Genomic DNA, 23,424 nt, shown 5'->3' with positions numbered 1-23,424 from the left:
ATCTTATTTTATATAATAGATGAAATCAGATTTAGATACTAATAATTTATGGAGAAAATGCGTATCATTAAAATTAAGTTATTTTAAGTGAGAGAAATAGATAAATAAAGGAATAGAAAGAGATACTAATAATCTCATCTTTTTATGAGAGTGAAATGAAATAAATTATGTTTTAAATACAAACACTTTTCTCATAACTTATTGAGTTTTATTAATCTCATGTCATGAAAGCTATTTTTGTGAGGTGCTCACGCACAATTCCACATATACTCTGATACCATTTGATGAGACCTTGAGATGCACCATCTCAAAAGTATATCTTTAATATTATGTCATAGAGATAAATTTTGTGAGATCCACCACCTAAAAAATTTATCATTAAGAGTAATTTTTTTCTAACTTATTAATAGATAAAGTTAAAGACAAGAAGATTTGAGTCCACTAAAAATGATAATATAATGACGACATAGGAAAAGAAGAAGAAGAAGAAAGAAAGAAAGATTTATATGATGTTTGCACGGAAAAGGATAGGAGTAGTAGGTACGTACGTGTAATAGGTACGTACGTGTAATGTGTGTTGTGTACTTGTGTTGTGTGTGTATAGGTGAAGATGCGAAAGGGAAGAAAAGAAAGAGTGTAGTAAGTAAATGAGTAATTAAGTAAACAACACTAAACAAAAACGGTAGCAATAGCAATATAGCATTGATTGATTGATTATTAGTGAGCAGTAATCACTGATGCGCACGAAACCTTCTCAATTCTGCTGCTCCGTCTTCACGCCTTTCTCTGTAAGATCCAAACCCAACTTGTTCATTTCAATTTTCAATTCAATGTCTTTCTTTTCCTCTTCATTATTATTATTTTATTACGCTGTGAGCTTAATCTGGGATCCCTTTGATTTTCGGTTAGGCTTGTAATTTTAATTGAATTTGATTATTATTATTATTATTATTTTTTATTTTTTTTTTTTTTTTTTTTTTTTTTTTGGGAGAACTGGGGTTTCTCATGCCTTTTGTAAAATCCAACAATTTGTTCTACGCTTTTCGTTTGAAAGAATTTGCTTTTTTTTTTTTTTAATTCTCACTGTCAGTCGATTAATTTAAGGAATTGTGGTCAGAGTGTGCTGCTCGGATATTGCATTTCAATAACTGAATTCTGATGTCAGTTATAAGGAACTTCAAAAAAAATAAAAAATAAAAAATCAGGCATTCTTATCTGTGAATTGATTTTTTTTTTTATTTTCAAACAATTCATGTTCAGATTTTATTGAATTTGTTCTGTCATATCAATTTTATAAGAAAATCTTGGCCTTTGGGTGTATTACTCTCAAGAGTACAATAAGAATTTCTCTTGGACTTTTAGATGTCTCCACTCTCCATATTTCATTTTATTTTATTTTATTTTTTGTCATGCAACCAGGGATTACATTAAGGTGCAATTAACATTAGTGTTCTTCAGGTTATACAAGAACTGGATCTGCAGCATTCAAATTATGTATTCTCGTGGAAAATATATACATCCGTCCATAGTTTTTTTTTTTGCTAAAGGCCTCTAGTTCCCCTTACCATTGAAGCAAAAGCATCTTTTCTCTGCGCTTGGTTGTTTTTTGTTGGAATGGTGGTGTTTGGTCTCTTTTTTATGGTAATTCTCAACAGAGAAGATAGCTTTGTGAGCTCAATTAAGTGAATCTTGTTGAAACAGAATGGGCCAAAAATCTGAAGGCTCAAATTGTAAGTTTGAATCTAATGACAGAACTGATCAGATGGGCAGAGAAAACGTGTCAGCAATGACAAAGGAAGAAGTCAGTGATGATGGTTCCTCAAGTGTTGGGATGGGGGATTTAGATTCTCACTCGCGAATTAGTCTGGAGAAGGAGACAGGCTTGGCAAGTTGTCGTGTGTGCCAGTGTGCTGAATCTGATAAAAGGGGAGATGCCGTGCTAGAATTTTTGGGCATCGCCCCAGTTATAGAAATGTGTAAAATCAAGGGGGAAGTAAGGTCTGATGACAAGGAAATTCCAAAATATATGTCTCTTAACAGCAATATTGAAAACAAAACTGGGATGGTGGAATTTGTAAGCCCTGATGGGGAGGTTTTCATTTGTAAAAATGATTTGGAAATTGGTTTGTCTCATCGGGATACATTAGTGGAACTTGGTTGTTGTTGTAAAAATGACCTTGCTTTAGTGCATTATGCTTGTGCACTCAAGTGGTTTGTTAACCATGGATCTACCATTTGTGAAATATGTGGACATATAGCAAATAATATCAGAATTTCTGACTTCAATAAGGTTGTTGGTTCTTTGAAGGAGTATGCAGCATTGAGGGAAAGAACTGCCAGTGGGGATCCCAGTCCTGCACAAGTTCATGCAAATACTGGTGTGGATCCTGATGCTGTGGCTGCTATCCGTAGGCAACGGCTAAGTGAGATTGCACTATGGTTTTGTCCTCATAATAGTAGTAACAATAACAACAATAGCAATGTGGACCCAGTATCGCAGGTTTTTTCGGAGCAGCCTATGAATATTGTTATAGAAGATGCTGGACCTATGCAGAATCCTGCAACGAAATGGGCCGTGGAAGGCACAGGGATCCTGCTTGCTACAGGGCTTCTTACCATCACCCTTGCATGGCTTATAGCTCCTCGAGTTGGAAAGGTACAGAAAATTGAATATCAACTGTGATAGGTACCCAAACACATTAATATGTTTATGTGGCAAGTTCTTAGTTAGATGTTCTTTCTTTGCTTGAATGTGTCTGCATACGCCTGCATGGACCCATACAATGTTTCTACATACCCATTTTTAGTTTAATTTGAACTTGTGCATTTACAAAATTATGTTAGGATAAATTTTTAGAAGGTTATGATAGTGATGCATGCATTGAGTCAGGCACAATGTGTTATTCATGCATATGGAGCAAATACACTAGCTTGGCTATCTATCAATTCATTGCTCCACATAATCTGTAGAGCCTGCCTTTTACTCATGTGTCTCTTCATTTGCTAGACCAAATACTAATTCGACAATTGTTGCTAGCAATTTTACTTAAAGAAGTTGCTTTCATCCTTATTAAATATTCTACCAATCTTTTTTTAATTAAAAAAATAAAGGAAAAAAGGCAAACCTCAGTGCACAAGGTTCCCCGACTTTGCGAGGGTGGGGGTGAGGGTTGATTGTACGCAATCTTACCTTTGCATTTTTGCAAATAGGCTGTTTCCCGGACTTGAACTCGTGACCTTCCAATCACAAAGGAGCAAACTTACTACTGCTTCAAGATTCGTCCTCTTTTAATTAAAAAGTACGTAGTAGAAATCCAATAACTTGATTATAACTGGGAAGAATTATGGGTATGTTATGGGACACAAGATTAATAATGGACTCATATCACAGGGTTGAAATTTAGACTGTAATTCTGTATACTGATCACCTAAAGGGGTCTAATGCCACCACTTTTCACCTACTAAGATGTGGTGGAGGGGAAAGGTCATGGTTTAAAAGGTCATATAGTCTATGTTTAATATAGGGGTCAGAAGCTGAGACCTCTAAATGGTGGCAAGCTTAGTGGGCTGGTCGATAATAGTTTAGCCAACACTTCTTGGTCTGTTTTCATGGCAGTTTTTTGGGGTATGTTTGGGAGTTGGGAGGGGAAGGGAGGGAAAGAGAATGAGAGGTTATGTAATAAGTTTCCTTTTCCTTGTTTGAAAATTGGATGTTTAAAATCCTCTTAAGTTCTCCAAATTGGGTCATGATAATCCTTCATTTTCATCCCATTTTAAGAAACTCTCATACATGGGTTAGGTACTTAGGTTTACTCAAAACCTTTTCCTCCATCTAAACCTACCCTCCAGATTTATCTTTGAGAATCTCATTTATGTATGCAGATTGCGACAATAGGAAAACTACAATTTGGGGTAATATAAAGGAGAAATTGTCAATTATATTAAATTTGAATGGTCAGATTATGAGCCTGTTTGACACATCTTTTTCTTAAGCTAAAAGCTACTCTTAAGCTAAAGTTAAAAAAAGAGTTTAAATAATAAAGCTAAAAGATATTTGGTGATTATTTAAAGCTGTTCAGATGGTTTTGAAGGAGGGAAGATGAAATAATTTATTATTAGGATGGATTATTAGGGTAAAAAATAAAATTTATAAATAGAAGTTTAGAATAAGGGTAAAATTGTAAAATAAATATGAGGATTCCAAAAAGCTGCCATACATCTTAAGAAAAAGCTCCTCCTGGGAGCTTTTTGTTTTTTTTCTTCATTAAAAGAAAAGTTTTTATAAAAGCTTTTATAAAATTATGTTTGGTTAAGCTTCTGCTTTTAAGAAGAAGAGAAGCTAAAAATAAGACATGCCAAACGGGCACTATGTTTGTGGTGTTTATTATGAAGTATGTTCTTTTTATGCTTGCTACTAACATACAGTCCTTATGATATCTGTTTTATATTGTTACTAGCAAATATTATTTAGATTAGAATGGGGGGCATGCTAACCCAGTGATCATTTCAACTCACTCTAGTTCTTGAAAATTTATTTCTCTGGGATATATTTCTTTTAGACAACTGGTTACTTTCAGTTTCAGTGGTGAGACTAGATTAACTTTCAGAAAAAACTTTTTTTTTGGCTGATTGACCATTTTGCCCATGTTTTAATTTTTTTTTTTTACCAATTTGCCCCCTTCCCAAATTATATATCAATCTTCCACTTTTCTCAAACAGTCAAACTATATATTAATCTACTGACCTGTTTGATCAAAGTTTGTCTGACACTTGAGTAAATGCAATGAACCATTTACTCAAACGGGACAAATTGTTATATAGTTTGAGAAGAGGGACAAATTGATATATAGTTTGGGAAGAGGGGTAAAGTGGTAAAACAATTTAAAATAGGGACAAAATAGTCAATTAGCCCTTTTTTCTTTTTCTTTAGAGGTCTCTCCTCTCCTTTGTCATCTCTCTACTTTGCATAACTCGTCATTAGCTACTTATGTTCTATTCTGGGTCATTCTCTAAATTGAAAATTTCATTTTTGTGGAGATTTGAATGACAGGGAAACTCTTGAACTACGATCCCCGTTGTTCCTACTTGATTATATACGTATCTCAGCCAATTATGGTAGGAGTGTTGGACTTCGGATTTCTATGGAGAGTTATGTTGCATATCTTTCTTTCCGTTTTTAATTCACACTTCTAGTCTTCAAAGTTTCCTTCTTGATAAACCCATTTGGAAGCCCAAAGCTTCCTCCAAGGTCAAGTCTTTTGTTTGGATGATGGTGCTTAATAAGATTAATACAAATCACCCATTGCAATTTCATAGGCCTCACATCTCACTTTCTTTTGATTATGGTTTTATATCTTGGTTGCTTCCCTATTTGATTTTGTTTAGAAGCTTATGCTTATACAGCCTATAATTGTTGTCCAGAAAACTGCAAAAAGTGGTCTTCATATCCTACTTGGAGGTGTTTGTGCTTTAACAGTGGTGGTTTTCTTCCGCTTTGTAAGTATTTCATGTACCTTCCTTTTGGTCCCCCTGGTTGTACTTTGTTAAAGAAATTTCATTCAGATTTGGTGATTGTTCGGCTGGATTAAAACTTGACTATGCTTTTAAAAATAATTGAATATAAAAGTGGTTTAATCTCTTAGTCAGCACGTGACTTTTTATAATTGAATGAATTATTTCCAAAATTATTGATGGCAGGAACAATAAAAAAACAAATACAGAAGATGCTTGATCTAAGTGGCACATATATAATTGAACTGCAAGTTTTATTAATTTCAATCCCGGTACCAATCAGAATCTGTTTATTTTGTATACTTTGGATTATTGCAGTTTGTGCTTACCAGAATCAAGTATGGACCTGCACGTTATTGGGCAATCTTGTTCGTTTTCTGGTTTCTTGTATTTGGAATATGGGCTTCACGGACACACGGTGCCCATACAACGTGATCCCTTAGTACAGCGCTTTACCATCTTTCTGAAGTCCTTTCTCCCTCCCATCTTTGTTAAGTCCTTGCCATCTTGATTATTGAGATTTTTATTTTATTAGATATTCATTATTATACCAGTAATGAGTCTATTTGGTAGATTCTTAAACTTGTTCAATTCAAAATAACAAATATGTTGTATGCAAGCTAGATTTTTGAACGCTAGTTTTAATCTTTTTTCAGTTCTTATATATGTATGTGTATATTTAAACGGGTGAACGTGTGTAATCCTATGCTCCGTTATGTACTTGGTCATGAAAAATATCCGAACTTCAGAAATTGCGAACTATTGGTTCAATAAATAATAATGTTGCACTTGCTAATAAGATTCATGTTTAATTTTTTAATTTTTTAGAACATGCAGCAAATAGCTCAGCTTGAAGAAGAAGTCAGAAAATTAGGTTTTACTCCAGGAGCCAACATGAGAGATAGGGTCTTGGAGTTCAAAAACAAGATGCCACCAGACTCTCAAATCCTCGTATTGAAAGATTGGGTTTCAAGATATAATTTCACTGTAAAGCATATTAAAGAAAATCACAACATCATCCTTCTATTATCCAGATTCATAGAAAGATATCTTGTGAAGAAGAACTGACAGAATTGATTCCTTTAGAATGGTTGACTAATTATGAAACTGTAGATCTCAAAGACCAATTAGCCATAATCCAGACAAAACCAAGCGCTGGGATTATCTCTACGGTGGAATTTGAGGACAAGGAAGTGGTTGTTTTCATTTTAATTCTGGATGAATGTCTTCTAGAAGTAGAAGGTTGTTTTCCTCTTTCTCTACTCTCTCTCTGGTTCTTTGGTCATAAGGTTGGCTACTCCATTATAAACTAGAGTAAGTTGATGTTTTCAACCCATTTTTAAATGGAAAAAGTGTTTGTAATTTTAAATGACATAAAATTATGTCATTTTAAGAGAGAGATAGACATAAGAAAATATTTTTTATTTAAAATTTAAATAAAAAAAAATTCACTCATTTTCTCTCCCATGATTTCAATTACTTGTGTCTATCTCTATCTTTTAAAATGACATAATTTATGTCATTTAAAATGATAAATACCCAATCTTTTTAAATATGGGTTAATTCATTCAGCTCCATTTTTTATCTGTTGTAGATGAAGTGGGTAGGAATGGGTTGACCCGGTTATACTTGCTAACAGGGCAAATAGCCAAATACAGTAGGGGTCCGTGGATAAGCAATAAATTTTATGGCATTCTATGATATCCTATGCAAGACCAAACCACCTGCCATATTTCTTATCCATCACTTTTCCAAACTTTATAGCCACAAACTTAAAAGGATAACACAGTGAATAAATTTTATTTGAGAAAACTAGGACCAGGCAGATAAAACTGAAACATAAAACTCAATTTTTTTCCTCCAATTTTTGCAATTCACGCATGTCATCTCGTAATAAAATAAGTATCCGGGTTTTAGTCTTTTTTCCTTTCCTTCCATCGGACACTCCAGAAGAACTATCCAAAGTCAGCACATTCTAAAGTATTACACAATCGATTTCCAGAAAAAAAAGAAAAAAAAAGTAGTACACAATTTAATAGATGATACTGTGTAATACCAAATCAAAATTTTACAATGTTTTGGCGAAAACCATGCGCTATAGTTCCTATAAGGTTGGGATTGATGCTGAGTACTGTGCTAACAACACTAGAAGAGGACCACATAACTAATATATGATAACTGTTAGAAGTATAACTGGGTTTTCTAAAATGTAAAGGGTGAGGGGCTATAAATACTAGTCTTATTTTTTCATTTTAAATAGGGGAATTAGTTTATCTTATAGAAGACATTACCTTCCTCCTCAATACTCATAAAAATGTCTCATTCACTTTTTTTTTTTTTTTTTAATGTGGTGAGTTTCATGCATTTAATGGGCCTTGAGGAGGGGAATAATTTCTTCTATGAGAAAAACTGGTTATTCTTTTAATTATATCAAAATATTTTTTCCCTATATATTTTTTTAAGTAAATTTTGTGAAAATTTCTTTTAATTCTAGAAAATAATAAAATTAAAGAAAAACTTCTCTTAAAATTCACTTAGTTGTATTTATTGCAAGGGTTTGTTTGTTTTAATATTACTTTAGAAAACTTTGTCTAATGTTCACCGAAACGACGTCATTTTAGGACAGAAATTATGGTATGTTTGTAATTTTAATGTATTTCAGGATTATAATAATCTTTATCATTTTAATTTTTTAATCTTTCTACTCTAAAATGACGTCGTTTCAATAAATATTAGATAAAATTTTCTAAAATAATATTAAATACTTTTTTCTTTATCGGAATCAACAATAAATATTTTGGATAAAAATTGAAATAGTGAATTTATAAGTTAGTGGATGTGTTTTTTTTTTTGTTTCTCAAATATTTATAACAATAAGTGGAAGGTAGTGTCAATTTTAAATATTTATCAAATTATTAATTATTTATTTATTATAGCAAATACATAGGGTGCGTGTGAAGTGCTCTTTTGTGACGGTAAGATTAATAATTTTTTTACAAAATGAAAGTAAGGTTAGGTATAAAAATTATCTTCACCTCTATCATCAGCGAGTTTAATGAAAAGTAATTTTATTAATTATAATAAATATTTCACAATTATAGCACTGCCCTGTTTAGACTTGGTGTCATTGTGGGCCAATTTGGCCATGTACTATTTGTCAGGGAGGCAGACAAAACAAAGACACTTTCCTGAATGGTGATTGTCACTTTACTTACACTTTTGTCTTCAACTGACACAGTACACAAATAATTGCACCCTGTGTATGAGGTGTGTGCCTGTTGATTTTGATCGAAGCACACTGTCACTGTTGCTGTTAACAAAGGAAATGCATTCATGTGAGAACGAGGTGACTTCGCCTACCGCATAAAATATTCACGTGACAAATTATGTGACATATATTCTTAGTGACTTCACTTATGTACCCAAGATTTTTTATTTATTTCTAAACTAAAACGTTTCTCTTATTTTAGGTGTGTCCATGTGTAACACATATATATGGTCAATGAGAAGTCATCAAATTGGTGTAACATTATCTTTCTATTTCCAATGGCTGAGAACTCATTCACTCCAGTTCTGCTTTACATACATATTTAAGTCCATAGATAAAATTACTACATTTCTAGTTCTTGATAAAACTACTACTCAACTACCGAAACTGTTTCTCCTTCTCCTTCTTGTTCTACTATGAAAAGCTTGAGTCTTGGGCCGTTCCTTGCTGCCAGGTACATCTTTTGCAACTTCTGAGCTTATTTACTTATACTTTTTTTTTATTCATAAAACAAATGATTGTTCATATATTTCGTATTCTGGGATATGAAAGAAAGATGATCAATGCAACTTGAAGGAAAGCAAATCACTACAATTTTCATCATAATTGGTTAGTCTCTTACTCCAGTTCTTCATATTGAGTAACAGTGTCCCTGTTGGTAGCAGAGTCTTTGCAGACCCTTTAACCAAAAAGTGTTTCCGCAAGCAACTTCACTTCCATTCCCGCTGTGTTGTTTTTTCTTCATACTCGTAAATCCTCTCTCTTCCTCCATATTTTGATCATGGTGCTTTAATTGTATTTACTCAATTATAATGTTCTTTTATCTGGTTTTGCTTGCATGTTTATATGGTTTTTCGTGTGAAGATGTTCTGCAACTCTATCAGTGGTGCCAGAATTAGAAGAGAAGCAAATATTTGATGGGGAGAAAGCTGCTTTACTTGTTAAAGATCTCAGAAAGAGTTTTGATTCAGGCAAGACAAAGACCTATGAATGGAGGGTTTCCCAGTTGGAGGGCATAGCTAAGATGCTAGAAGAAAAGGAGAAGGAAATTAGTGAAGCTCTTGATAAGGACCTTTCTAAACCTGGAGTCGAAGCATTTATAACTGAGGTTCTTCATTTTCCTATTTTGTTTCTATGCTTCACATGTTTCCTTTAAGCATTACTTTAAATAGAATTCTTTCCATTCCCTTTTGTCATGATGGCATTTAATATTTCCCTTTGTCTGGTAATCACCTCAGTTTTACCACCAGCATGGTCACATCAAATTTTATGTGAGTGCTTTTTAAATGCAGATTTCCCAGGCAAAATCCTCATGTAGTGAAGCACTGCAAGAACTGAAACACTGGATGAAGCCTGAAAAGGTAATTACCAAGAATAACAATGATTATTAGTTTCAACATGGCTTTATTAATTAATACAAGTTTTTTATTTTTTGTTTGTTCCCTTTTAGGTGAAAACTTCAATCACAACATATCCATCATCAGCAGAGATTGTGCCAGAACCACTGGGAGTTGTGTTGGTCATCTCAACATGGAACTTTCCTTTCTGTATGTAAAGATGTTCCTTTTTCACAGAATTCACATATCTAAACCGTATTTGGTTATAATGGAGAGTAGCTTTTCTTCTTCTCAATCGTTTCAGTATTATGGAGCTCTTGTAACATATACACATATGCATATACTAGCCCTTTTGCATGTTTTTTTTTTTTTTTTTTGTCGAAATTAAAATTCACTAGTTAATTTAAACCTCAAATAGCACAAATTTGTATTCCCCCTTTGTTAATCATATGCCTTTTAAAATTCTGATTTTCTCTGTATGGGAAGTGACCAAAGGTTTCTGGTCACTTGCCTAAACTTTCAATAAATTAGTGACAAGTCTATTATACCTTTGTATCTTTACCATAACCTTTCAATAAATTCATGACTTTTCACTATCTAATGAATTCTCAGTATTCATATCATTTTTTTGGGGGAAATGCTTATACTATCTAATGTATTGACTTTGCATCTTCTCCACATCCTTTCCTTTCCATTGATAAGTTCTTATTTCCTATCTTCAGTGCTATCGATGGATCCAGTCATTGGAGCCATCTCAGCGGGTAACGCAGTGGTCCTGAAACCATCAGAAATTGCTCCAGCAACGTCATCACTGCTTGCAAATTTGATTGAAAATTACCTAGACAACTCTGCTGTAAGAGTTGTTGAAGGGGCTATTCCTGAAACAACTGCACTCTTGGAGCAAAAGTGGGACAAGATACTTTACACAGGTAATTTGTTTTTCGTATCAATATCCTACAAGATACTTTAACAGAGGGCGAATTGAAATAGTGGTAAAGTTGTTCCTTTGTTATTGAAAGGTCATAGATTCGAATCCGAGAAACAGTCTCTTTGCAATTATTTGCAAGGGTAAAACTGCGTACAAGGATTGCTCTCACCCTATATTCTCTAGTTGGGTTTAATTGAGGAGTGGTTTTACTGACCCCAATTAGTTTGGGATAAAGGTGTTATTGATGTTGATCAATATCCTACAAGATTATGCATATTAAACAAATTCCTCAGTCTGTGAGACTGTACAAAATCTGAACAGTAAAATACTAGTGTTAATGGTATGGTTCAATAGTTGTATATCCTTTTTTTTAATCAATCTCAAGGTGTTTAATTGTGCCTTACTTCTGAGTTGATTTTGGTCGTCTATATCATTAACAAGGAAGCACTCACTTCACTTTTGAACCTCCAGGTTTAGCTCCATCTGTGATGAAGCATCACTCCAGATCTGCAGTTAGAAATTTGGCTCTATTTTAAGCTGTTTCATACAAATGTCTAAACCTTGTAATTCTTTATTATAACTTGCATCAAGAAATTCGAATTGATAAGAGTGGATTTTCACACATTTGAAGCTTTCAATTAATAGTAAAAAGTCACATGTATTTAGCTCAATTAGTATGCCAACTCCACTACAAGGCTCCAAGCATAATAGACCAATTTTATGCAGGCAGTGCTAGAGTAGGTCGCATTGTCATGACTGCTGCTGCAAAGCATCTTACACCAGTGATACTGGAACTTGGAGGAAAGTGCCCAGCTGTTGTTGATTCAGATGTCAATTTACAAGTAACATTATCTCTAAAGCTCGTTACTTATGCATCAAATAACATATTTTAATGTATAATAATCATCGAAATTTCAGGTCACTGCTAGGAGGATAATATCTGGCAAGTGGGCATGCAATAGTGGACAAGCATGCATTTCTGTTGATTATATCATCACAAGAAAAGAATTTGCTCCAGCTCTGGTAAGATTGACTCAATAATACAAAATTCAGTGTACTATTAAAATATACTACTCTTGATAAATTCTCACTCAACAGATAAATGCTTTAAAAGAAGAATTGGAGCAATTTTTTGGGAAAGATCCGATGGAATCAAAAGACATGTCACGTATTGTGTCTCCAACCCAGTTTGCACGGCTTGTGAGGCTCTTGGATGAGGTCTCTGACAAAATTGTTTTAGGAGGTCAGAGGGATGAGAAGAAATTGTGAGTTTCGTTTTCATCTTGGTTATTATGATTGGAAATAATCATTTATGACAATACCATCCATAACTTCAATTCTCCATCTATATTTCAGAAAGATTGCTCCAACTATCGTATTGGATGTTCCAGAAGATGCTATGGTAATGCAAGAGGAGATATTTGGGCCAATAATGCCAATTATCACTGTGAGTACTAGATCACAAAGGAAAAGTACATTCAGGACTAGTTGTTCAAAGGATTATATGTTACTGCAAGGCTTCAGTTGTTTTGTCCTGAAAGATTGTTTTCTTTCTATTACCATGGACTATCTATCTTCCTGAATCCCTTTTGCGTCCCCCAGTTATCTATTCATACCAAATCAGCTCTTGATGTTTTTGTTTTGTATTTCTCATAATATTATGTTGTTCTATCTTCACCTTTGCAGGTAGACAACATAGAAGATAGCTTCAGTATAATCAAATCAAAGCCAAAACCTCTTGCTGCGTATCTCTTCACAAACAATGAGCAGCTGAAGAAGGATTATGTGGATAAGATATCTTCTGGAGGGATGCTCATCAATGACACTATCATACATGTAGTTATTCTCTTCCTGAAATTTATATATGAAATATTAATCGTGTGGTACATTTTTTTTATTATGGTCCTAATTTTTATAAATCCATTATCTCTAGTAGTGCTCTATCAGTAGACGTATAAGGAAAAATTATGTTCTTTTTGTTTAGCATCTTTCATTGGCACACATAAAATGATTCAACTTTTCTGGAGAGAATTTCTGGTGGTTGGCTGATATAATGGTGACTTGAATCAATAATTGAGGAAAGCCATTGATTCTCTTATTCTAGCACAAATAAGCACTTAATGGAATAAACTTATCTTTAGATGCTCAAGACCTTATAACCTAAATTTTGCATGGGCATACAATGAAATGAAACCTGAAAATGCAGTGCACATAATATTCATCAAATGAAATCAAGGTAGAAAAATTTAAGCTAGTTTACACATGCACCAAAATGTGTCCATATATGTAGTTACTTATCTATGTATTGGTTCTCTCAGATGTGAGATTTAGATAAGCACACACGATAGCATTATCAAGTCTTGAATGATTTGACTTATCCCATGTGCTAAAATGTTCATGCAGGTTGGGACTCGTGGTTTGCCTTTTGGAGGAGTTGAAGAGAGTGGAATGGGTTCTTACCATGGAAAATTCTCTTTTGATGGTTTCAGCCATAAGAAGTCAGTTCTCTATAGAAGTTTTGATGCAGATTCATCCCTAAGGTATCCCCCATATACACCTGAGAAGGAAAAATTGTTGAAGGCACTTATCAGTGGCAATATTTTTCGCATATTTCTTACTTTGTTTGGATGGTCTAAAGAATGATGCATAAGGGACATGTTACGTTCTTAGGGTGCGTTTCTTTTTAGGCATCTATTTACATGTGTCCTTCTTTTTAAAATGTTCATGAATTAGAAAATACCTAAAACAATTTGCTAGGTCATTACTCATGTGTTCAACTTCTGCCAAAGGGTCATATTTTAATTATAATTTTTTTCCCCATGTATTTTCAACCACATTAATTTGTTCTTTGATTGCTGCTCCACTATAATTTGTTGAACGAGAAGTAAAGGTCACAATGTTGCTGCTTGCTAAAACAGTAGTATGGCAACACAGCATATGCTTCAAGCAAGGTTTAATTATTTCCAATTTTTAGTTTAAAATACAATTGATAGAATATTAACCGGTTCCTATCACATGGAGAAACATGGGGCTAGTAAATTACCAGAAAGATGTTTAGATACTTTACTGTCTGATCCTTTTCAATTATTGTACTACCCTTGGTACGAAATAAAATGCATACCTAAAATCATTATACCAATGCTTAGATTTGCTATTCTTTTGTTTTTAAGTTCTACAAAGTCTTTTGCTTTTTGGCATTACACTGTCTTTGCTGGCGACCATTTTTTGTTGGGTTGGTTTTATTTTTTTGAGCCTAAACTTTGAGAGAGAGAGAGTTGTGTTAGCGTGGAATCAGAGTAGATTCATATTTTATATAAAGATGTTGTTGGGTTATTGAAGTGTGATGAGTTTTATATTTGTTGGTAATAGGCTAACTGAAGTGGATATAACTACATTGATAACTTAATGCCTTAGGGGGCGTTTGATACCCAGATTTTTTTTGTTTTCCTTGGAAAGCTGGGTAGGAAGAATTTGATATTCACATTTGGTAACAATAAAAGCTACACTTTTCTGGATAACACTTTTGCTCGTTTTTTGTAGTTAACGTGTAAACTCTGGTACGGACACATTGTAAATTACTCCATCGATAAGTTGGTATATTTTTTTGCTGGGGAATTAAAAAAGTAGCGAAATAATCTAGACGAAATTAACCCTGTTTTTTTGTGTACTATCTGTAAAGTTGGGGTTATTTTTGTAAAATAACCCCACATTCTTATTACTATTTCACAATCAACCAAACATTAACTCAGAAACTTACCCAAATATTCTCGGGACAAATTTTGGTCAACCAAACACATTTTTGTAACTTACTCGGAAAAAATATTTCCTACCACATTTCGGCAAAATTATTTTCCCAGTAAATTTTTTTTTCTTCTATAACAAACGTCTTCTTAAAATTTTGAGTTGAGTCATGGTGTCGGATCTACTTTTAACAGATCTTAAATTTTGTACAAGTGAATGAAATATGCGCAATCAAATATTTTTTATCGCACCATTTTTTATAATAATTATACGCATAGAGTAAGTTTTATCAATCCAAAAAATATTAATCACCTAACTGACAATTTAATTATTACCAAAATTAAGTTCATATAAATCAAATTAAAAATAAATAAATCTAAACACACTTTGCTTAGTGAATGAATATATTAGATGTAAACTGCATTGTGCATGCCAGCGCTGTCAGTTACCACTCATCATAGTAAAAGGTAGAGAAATTCAGGACGTTGCCATAATTTTCACTTTCAGTGTCTCTGTTCTTCAACTCACAAAAGCAACCTGTTTATCGCACTTTCATATGGCTGATTGTTTAGATAATTAGATGGATGGCATGTAAAATAATAGCCAAAACTTGTATAAATGCGAATTTTATGAATAATAACACTTTGTCAAATTATATATAGCAGCCCGAACATGTACAGTACACCCAGGCTCAGCAACTATGGCTATCCCTTGGTCCCTACCTTTTAATCCCTAATTTCTTAAGATATTAAAAGTTTCATGGTGATTTAATTTGTCATTTTCAGAAACAGCATTAGGGGTTCGGGTGTCCCAAGAAGTTTTCAATAATTAAATAGAGAATAATGTATATGAATTTGAAAATTCATAAATCAAATAAAGTCAATATGCTGGAGTCAAAGAGAATAAGTTAATCCTTAGTAGCTAATCAAGTCATATAATTAACAAACTATTCATCAATACATGACACAATTTTCTAAATGTCATTTGCTATTTCTACTAAAAAAAAATGTCATTTGCTAATTTCTTTCAGCTCAACAGAATCACTCAACTCAATTTTTAGGACCTTCAAATTTTTCAAACCTTTTATACGACTATTTTTCCATATAGACTATGAAATCACATAAAAGTACACGGTGCTAAATACAATAAATGAGGAACAGCAAAATTGTGTCCATAAAGGTGTTATTAAACTCGGACTACGATCCGGTACTAACATATTATTGATTAAATTGCTTGAATTATATATTATAATAAAAATATTTTTATAAATATATAGTCGTGGTTTAATAATTAGTATTGTATGTTTCTACATTAAGATATAGTCAAATCTTATTATTATAATTGTTTTGAAAAGTTTTATACAAAATTTCACGAATCGAATCAGTCCGACAAATTAGTTGATAATCGGTTTTAAATTAAACCGGTCGGACCAAGTAGTCTAATCCAATTTTAATAACAATACTAATTACAAATTTTATTAATTCATGAACAGTTTCTTTTGAAAAAAGGTGTGAAAAGTAAAATACATATGTTTTTATTTTTTATTTTATTTTTGCTACAATCATTTTTTTCTAAATTAGTGTTTATCATATCTATACTGTTTTTTTTTTTTATGTGCACGTGCGAGATAATATTATTATCTCATGGAGCGTTTTTTGGTCAACTGTTGCAAGTTGCAACAATCATTTTGTCAGTGTCGGAAGGAGACGGGGGAGAAATTTCCAAGAAACTATCCAACACAGAAACATGAACACTCACTTCACTCTCATTGCTCTCATCAGTTCCAACCTTACATATCCCCTCTTAATTTTTTTCTTTTTATTTCTTTAACTATTTCTAAGGCTGCTTGTAATATGTTATGCGAGGAAGAAAGGAATAAGAAGCCAAAGCATGAGAAGCAATTCCACTTCTTTCCTTCTTTCTTTCTTAACCCAAACCCAATCAAAAGGTTATTACTTATTCCTATAAACTAACACCCACAAATGAAGCAAAAGCAATACCCATGAATCCATCATGTCAAGAATTTAAAACTTGAACTCAACCCATCACTCTTCAATATCTTTCATCCATAGATAAAAAATAAAATAAAAAGTACTTGCTTGGATTATCAGAGAAAGAAGATGATGAAGGTTGGAAAGGTGGGGTGGCTTGTGGTGTTGGTGCTTACCGTGATGGTGTTCAATTTGTCTACTTGTTCGGCTTGGTTTGGTAGTAAACACAAAAGTTTAAGGAACTCCATTCTCCCAGATGATGTCTCATCCTCAACATCAAGGTTCATGAATCCTGCTGGTTCCTCAATTGTGTTCCCCGTTCATGGCAATGTTTATCCTGTTGGGTACGTAAAATGACTTATTCATGTTTTTGGGTTCACTTTATAATGTTTTTCCATTCAAAACTTTTCTAAAGTGTTTTGTTTTGATAGAGAGCAAAAGGAAATGACTTTTATTTACGAATAGAGATTTATTTGTTCTGAACAAAAGCATTTGCATTTTTTTAAAGATGTGAGCATCCAAATTCGTGATTGGAAATGGAATATTTCTTTCTTGTTTTTTTTTCTTTAATGAATAGACTCATAGACCCTTTTTATTCCTTTTGAAATTTATTAATTTACTATTTAAAGAACAAAAAGAAAGGTTCATAGACACTCTTTCTGACAGTATCTAAACCAAAATCTGAAAGATTATTAATACCTGTTTGGGAGAAGGGGAAAACGGAGGAAAGGAAGAAAGACTTTCTAGCCTTGCAGATTTTCTCCCATGCCATAGTTCATATTTATTTATATATATTATTTTTCTGTTTATTCTTGGGTGGAAAAATAGATGAAATAATTAATCTAAACAAAACACCTTTGATATTCTGATACAAGTCACCCTTAATTTCAACATTTTCAGGTTCTATAATATTACTCTCAATATCGGCCAGCCACCAAGGCCCTTTTTTCTTGATGTTGATACGGGTAGTGACCTCACATGGCTCCAATGTGATGCCCCTTGTTCCCATTGCTCTGAGGTATTATTACACTAACTATATGAAAAATCCCCCCAACAATTATTTCTTTTTTAAATCTGAATAGGTAAAGAATGTGAGGTGCAAAATATCATGAGATTGGAAAGCTCATCCTTGCATATAGATAGATACATGTAATCTGTGTCATGTTAACTTTAATTTGTTGCTTATTTTTTGCAGACACCACATCCACTCTACCGACCCAGCAATGACTTTGTGCCCTGCAAGGATCCTCTCTGTGCATCCTTGCAGCCAACTGATGACTACAACTGTGAAGACCCTAATCAATGTGACTATGAAATTGAATATGCTGATCATTACTCATCCCTTGGTGTACTTCTAAACGATGTTTACCTTCTCAACTTTACAAATGGTGTCCAACTTAAAGTTCGGATGGCACTTGGGTTAGTTTACTTTGCAAGCTTTGCTTTACCACCTCTCAACCTTTTTTACTTTCTCTGTCTATGTATGTTCTCTTGAAAAATTGGTGTTTCTGCAAGCAAGCTCTTAGAAAAGGCCTTGATATGAAATAATCTCAGCAAAGTTGTTTGTGCACTGCAATTGAAACTACCAATGCAGGCTAGAATGATTTATATAAGTGAATTAGGTTAAAGTACACGGCCACTTAAGTCTATGCAGCTAGTAAATATGCGTGTTAAAAGTTATCTAATACACCTCTTTTATGATTCCTTTCTACAGATGTGGATATGATCAGGATTTTTCACCTTCTTCTTACCACCCTTTAGATGGAATACTTGGCCTTGGCAGGGGAAAAGCCAGCTTGATATCACAGCTGAATAGTCAGGGCCTGGTGCAAAATGTGATTGGACACTGTTTGAGTTCAAAAGGAGGAGGATATATCTTCTTTGGAAATGTTTATGATTCTTCTAGACTGAGTTGGACTCCAATTTCATCTATAGATTCGTAAGTACACCTTCAGAAGTCAGATCCTCATTTTACATTTTCCATATGTATTGTAATGATTCATAACTAGGAGGCGAATCGAAGCAGTGGTAAAGTTGTTCCTTCATGATTGAAAGGTCATGAATTTGAATCTAGGAAACAGTCTCTTTGTAATTATGCAAGGATAAGACTGCATACAAAGATTACCTTCACCCCACACTCGCTAGTCGAGTTTAACGGGGAGTGGTTTATTGTAATGATTCATAACTCTATCTCTTGATCTAAATCCTGTGTGTGAATTGTGTCAGCAAACATTACTCAGCAGGGCCAGCTGAGCTTGTTTTTGGAGGAAAGAAGACTGGGGTAGGAAGTCTGACTGCTGTTTTTGACACTGGGAGTTCTTACACTTACTTCAACTCTCAGGCTTACCAAGCATTACTTTCTTGGGTCAGTTAAAGCAAATGTTCACTATATTCCCCAATTTCAAGTATTTCAATAAACATGAGGCTTTTCTGCTATAAAATCATGCCTTTTTCATCATTGATGATTCAAAATTATATGAAGGAAAAAAAAAAATGCACAAACTACTTTCTTCAGTAATACCAGAATATATTGGCAGGTTACTTAAGATGGTCTTTTGTTCAATTTCCAAATGTAGTTGAAGAAGGAATTAACAGGAAAGTCTATAAAAGCAGCACCTGATGACCAAACTTTACCTCTCTGCTGGCACGGTAGAAGACCTTTTAAAAGCATACGTGAAGTCAGGAAATATTTCAAGCCTCTGGCACTTAGTTTCACCAATGGTGGAAGAGTTAAAGCTCAGTTTGAGATCCCTCCTGAAGCTTATCTGATAATATCAGTGAGTTCTAACCTATCAATAATATCTTCTATATTTGTTGTTTACCACTACTACATTAAGTAACGGATGCATTTCTATGTGTGAATGCTTACAATTTGTTCTGCCAGAACATGGGAAATGTTTGTCTAGGCATTCTAAACGGCTCTGAAGTAGGGTTGGGGGACGTGAACCTAATTGGAGGTAAGAATTTTGTTATGTCGTTACCATCATTTGTATCATAATTATTCACTTTTTCAGCAGTTTTCATCAAAATACTTCTTGAACTCTGCATTATGTAAGTGCTGGTATTGTTTATGCAGACATATCCATGCAAGACAAACTGATGGTATTCGACAATGATAAGCAGTTGATTGGTTGGGGATCTGCAGATTGCAACTATGTTCCAAGATCCAGACATGTTAGTATCTGATCATATAAAACACCTAATAGGCTAATACTCTCATGTATATTGTTGGTATCATCAAGAGAGTAGATATTGTCCTGCAGTCATAATAGATCATGGTGATATTGTACTACTAATGTACTGTCTGTCTTCTTCGCACGTACGATATTCAGTGTGTATTAGTATTACCTTGTGATTACAGTAAGTAATTAGTCAAAAGGAAAAACTTACATTTAATTATTGTTTCTTTTGAAGTTTAATTTGAAAAATAAAATATACATATCACAAACATATAAAAAATTCCTAGTACAATATAACAATGGAACAAGAATTTTCTACGGGACTCCTTACATGTTAACTTAACACTACAATATCCTAACATGACTCATTGGATCTTTCACTCAATTGAGATCATTCTGCTTATTTTTAAGTTACACTTGATCTCATGTTTCCTTTTAGGTTCAAAACCCAATTGATCCATAGCAGCCAAATTCAACAATCCATAGAAATCTTCCAAGAACATAGAATAGGTACCACGCATGAACCATTGTTTGATTTCAGGGCAGGCCATGGCCGGCACTTGCAGTGGTCCACGAGCAGTGGTTAGGTAGGTAGGTGTGAATGCAATTTTTTTTTGTCTAAAACGAATTTAAAAATACATGTGGGACCCTTCCTTATTAGGATTCCCCCGTCCTCTCAAAGGGGCCAATTTTGCAATTTCAAGTTTCAACCCCATGAGTGTGACCGTTCAAAAAAATCAAAACGACTTTGGTAGGTACATGAACATATCCTGCCAAGTCGAGAGCTGGTTTATTTGGAATTGGACCTGAGGGGCAAAAGGGTCATCCACCACTGACGGGTTTATGTTACTGTCCATGAAATTGAACTGAAAATCAAAGGCTGCGTCTGGGTCTGGCACCAGGTCAAGTTCATTCCACTTGGGCTCGCTCTGCACCTCCTTGTCGCACGTGACATCCGGCGAAACCACGTGCTCCTCGGAACAGCTGGAGTCCGTGTGTAACCTGGGACCCGAATCCGACGTGTCCATGTGCAATTGGTCATTCCTGAAATCATCCTGGCCGCACATCTTTATATCTATCTCTGGCTTGGTCTCATTCTCATGCTCATGCTCATAGTGAAATTGAACTTGTTCTGAAAATTTTGCTGGTTTCTGATCCGCCACACCCACGGTGTTGTACTTCTCAATCTTCCCTTTCTTGTTGTAAATTCGGCATAACACCCAATCATCAAGCTGCAATTCCCATAACATCACCATCAATATCAAATAAACCGTGTTATTGAAAAGGAAAATAAAAAAAGGAAGAAAAAGACCAATTTGACCAAAGCCCTTTATTTTTTTTTGGTTTCAACAAGTTGAGCCTAACCTTTTGAAAAATAATAATAAAAATAATAATGATGAGTGAAATATGAAGAAAGGTGCATACCCTCAAGTTGCTGTTTTTCTTGGAGGCTGATCTATCAACGTTGGCAAGGCGATATTCATGCATGATCCAATTGGTCTTAACACCTTTGGGGGCTTTGCCTGCATAGAACACGAGTGCCTTCTTTATCCCAAGCGCCTTCGGTTTTCCGATCGGTTTATCCGCCCCCGTCGCCTTCCAATATCCGGTTCCGGCAGCCCGGTTCGGCCGTGAACCGTTCGGATATTTTCGGTCCCGAGGAGAGAAAAAGTACCATTCCTTCTCACCATAAAGAGCCATTTCTGTACATAAGTAAAAAAAAAAAAAGAGTTATTAGACCTTATTTTAAGATTGTTAAACTTAAAAAGGAAAAAGAAAAGAAAGAAAGAAAAAAGAGAGAAAACAGAGAGAGAGAGAAAGAAGTACCTGGAAGGTGCCATGGATCAAACTTATACAAATCGATTTCTTTGATGATAGGAACAGCAATTGACTGGGAAGCACACTTCCTACACAAGTAGTGAGTGACGAGCTCATCGTCAGTGGGGTGAAATCTGAACCCAGGTGGTAACTCCAATTCACCTTGCATTCGCGTCTCTCTTCTCTTCTCTTCTCTAGTCTTGTTTTCTGTTTCTCGTTGCTTGCTTGGCTCTTGTTTGTTTCTTCTTCTTCTTCTTCTCCTGGACCCAGGTGCTATGCAACTAGGAACTCCGAACTTGGGAGAGAGGAAGCACCTTGGGTTTTATAGGGGTGAGTGGGGTTAATTTGACACGTGGGGTTAGTGAAGACAGGTGGGTGGGGGAGGCGAAGACCGAGGCAAAGGTGACAGCAGGAAGAATGACGTGTCAGTGGATGAATGGATGGTTTTGACACACACTGGAGAGAGGAGAGTGTCCCCACTTCTGTGGTGATTTTGTCACTGCTTCCGTCATCTCTCTCGGCCTGTATTGGTTAATACGTTCACTGTAATGGTAGCGGCTCTGTCTTTTTCGGTCGACGCCATTCAATACAATGGTCTTTTGTTTTCAATCTTTTTTTAATAAAAATATTATAACAAGGATTTGTTTTTTCTAAAATTATTTTAGATAATTTTATCTAATTTACACCGAAACGACGTTATTTTGGAGTAAAAATCATTGTGGGTTTGTAATTTTAATTTATTTTAAGGTTATAATAATCTTTATCATTCTAATTTTTAGATTTTTCAACCCGTCGTTTTGATGAATATTAGACAAAATTATCTAAAGTAACATTAGAAACTTTTTCCCTTATAACAATTCTAATAATCTTATCAAAATCTCATTAATAAAATATTAATGTTACATCTTTTACATACTCTTTATTTATTATAGGGGGCATGTTATATTTTTAATTTTTTTCGTTTACAAACTCTTATAAATTACATTATTTTCTTTCAAGAAAATATATCGGGAGAAGATAGTTTAATTTATAAGAATTTATAAAATAAAATTGTAAACGGATCATTCCCCTTATTATATTATATTTTATATTAGTAATGTTAATAAATACATAATCTCAACTTGATTCAAAATCTTAAAGCATCATGTTTATTTGTTTGTTTTTCATTTATATTGTTTTCATTTAATTTATTTTTAATCAATGTGAAATTTTATCATTCATTCTTTTTTTTTTTTGATAATATTATCATTCATTCTTTAATTATTAACAATATTACCTTACCATATTTTCGAGTTTTATATGTAAATCTATGAACCAATTCGCTATTAACTTGAAATTCGTTTCTTTCCGGGAAAAAATAAAAAATAAGACAGTCTAATTAACACCCAAGTAGAAAATCTTTCATTAAAATTGACAAAAAAATATAATTGTTTTTACCTATTTTATTTACTTTTTATGATTATTATTAATTAAGTTCTATTTTTTCTTATTTTTAAAAAAAATATAGAAAGTGATCCTCTTATGTTAAAAAAAATGACATGATTATGTGAAAAATCATAATCATATAAAATTATAAAGATAAATGAATGGTAATAATTTTATAACTATTTATTTTAGTATTTGTTATTTTCCTTTTTTATTATTATTAGTT

General features: G+C 33.7%; 4 protein-coding genes across 4 annotated transcripts; 3 read left to right on the top strand and 1 right to left on the bottom strand.

Moving 5' to 3' along the window:
- The first annotated feature begins 499 nt into the window (after window positions 1-499).
- LOC133292465 (uncharacterized) lies at window positions 500-6,294 on the top strand. The gene is made up of 4 exons (XM_061490872.1): window positions 500-788; window positions 1,459-2,656; window positions 5,422-5,496; window positions 5,830-6,294. The coding sequence occupies exons 2-4, from the start codon at window positions 1,703-1,705 to the stop codon at window positions 5,944-5,946; spliced, it is 1,146 nt and encodes a 381-aa protein (XP_061346856.1). The 5' UTR covers window positions 500-788; window positions 1,459-1,702; the 3' UTR covers window positions 5,947-6,294.
- Window positions 6,295-9,071: 2,777 nt separating this feature from the next.
- On the top strand, window positions 9,072-13,907 carry LOC133292413 (aldehyde dehydrogenase family 3 member H1-like). The gene is made up of 12 exons (XM_061490812.1): window positions 9,072-9,233; window positions 9,427-9,528; window positions 9,644-9,887; window positions 10,072-10,140; window positions 10,230-10,326; window positions 10,839-11,045; window positions 11,771-11,886; window positions 11,963-12,067; window positions 12,143-12,309; window positions 12,401-12,491; window positions 12,731-12,880; window positions 13,448-13,907. Exons 1-12 carry the CDS (start codon window positions 9,196-9,198, stop codon window positions 13,685-13,687), a joined length of 1,626 nt encoding a protein of 541 aa, XP_061346796.1. The 5' UTR covers window positions 9,072-9,195; the 3' UTR covers window positions 13,688-13,907.
- Window positions 13,908-16,639: 2,732 nt separating this feature from the next.
- On the top strand, window positions 16,640-20,101 carry LOC133292484 (aspartic proteinase Asp1-like). The gene is made up of 8 exons (XM_061490901.1): window positions 16,640-17,120; window positions 17,677-17,794; window positions 17,972-18,195; window positions 18,491-18,715; window positions 19,003-19,141; window positions 19,353-19,553; window positions 19,661-19,733; window positions 19,853-20,101. Exons 1-8 carry the CDS (start codon window positions 16,906-16,908, stop codon window positions 19,960-19,962), a joined length of 1,305 nt encoding a protein of 434 aa, XP_061346885.1. The 5' UTR covers window positions 16,640-16,905; the 3' UTR covers window positions 19,963-20,101.
- An 85-nt stretch (window positions 20,102-20,186) lies between these two features.
- LOC133292485 (NAC domain-containing protein 2-like) lies at window positions 20,187-22,049 on the bottom strand. Its single transcript, XM_061490902.1, has 3 exons — window positions 21,783-22,049; window positions 21,381-21,658; window positions 20,187-21,187 (listed from the first exon to the last, which is right to left on the bottom strand). The coding sequence occupies exons 1-3, from the start codon at window positions 21,940-21,942 to the stop codon at window positions 20,693-20,695; spliced, it is 933 nt and encodes a 310-aa protein (XP_061346886.1). The 5' UTR covers window positions 21,943-22,049; the 3' UTR covers window positions 20,187-20,692.
- Window positions 22,050-23,424: the final 1,375 nt, after the last annotated feature.

This window comes from Gastrolobium bilobum, unplaced genomic scaffold, assembly GCF_033153095.1.
Source record: "Gastrolobium bilobum isolate Gb01-03AN ecotype WA unplaced genomic scaffold, APGP_CSIRO_Gbil_v1 utg8085, whole genome shotgun sequence".
Classification (NCBI taxonomy): Eukaryota; Viridiplantae; Streptophyta; class Magnoliopsida; order Fabales; family Fabaceae; genus Gastrolobium; species Gastrolobium bilobum.
This window is presented reverse-complemented; position numbering and strand designations above follow the sequence as displayed.

Bases quoted from the DNA above. Each gene is read 5' to 3' on its own strand.
- LOC133292465 (XM_061490872.1), top strand. From the start codon at position 1,703: ATGGGCCAAAAATCTGAAGGCTCAAATTGTAAGTTTGAATCTAATGAC. The intron at 2,657-5,421 runs GTACAGAAAATT...ATTGTTGTCCAG, and splicing joins TAGCTCCTCGAGTTGGAAAG to AAAACTGCAAAAAGTGGTCT. The intron at 5,497-5,829 runs GTAAGTATTTCA...GGATTATTGCAG, and splicing joins TGGTGGTTTTCTTCCGCTTT to TTTGTGCTTACCAGAATCAA.
- LOC133292484 (XM_061490901.1), top strand. From the start codon at position 16,906: ATGATGAAGGTTGGAAAGGTGGGGTGGCTTGTGGTGTTGGTGCTTACC. The intron at 17,795-17,971 runs GTATTATTACAC...TATTTTTTGCAG, and splicing joins CTTGTTCCCATTGCTCTGAG to ACACCACATCCACTCTACCG. The intron at 19,734-19,852 runs GTAAGAATTTTG...TTGTTTATGCAG, and splicing joins GGACGTGAACCTAATTGGAG to ACATATCCATGCAAGACAAA.
- LOC133292485 (XM_061490902.1), bottom strand. From the start codon at position 21,942: ATGCAAGGTGAATTGGAGTTACCACCTGGGTTCAGATTTCACCCCACT. The intron at 21,659-21,782 runs GTACTTCTTTCT...ACTTATGTACAG, and splicing joins TGATCCATGGCACCTTCCAG to AAATGGCTCTTTATGGTGAG. The intron at 21,188-21,380 runs GTATGCACCTTT...TGGGAATTGCAG, and splicing joins AGAAAAACAGCAACTTGAGG to CTTGATGATTGGGTGTTATG.
- LOC133292413 (XM_061490812.1), top strand. From the start codon at position 9,196: ATGAAAAGCTTGAGTCTTGGGCCGTTCCTTGCTGCCAG. The intron at 12,310-12,400 runs GTGAGTTTCGTT...TCTATATTTCAG, and splicing joins CAGAGGGATGAGAAGAAATT to AAAGATTGCTCCAACTATCG. The intron at 12,492-12,730 runs GTGAGTACTAGA...TCACCTTTGCAG, and splicing joins CAATAATGCCAATTATCACT to GTAGACAACATAGAAGATAG.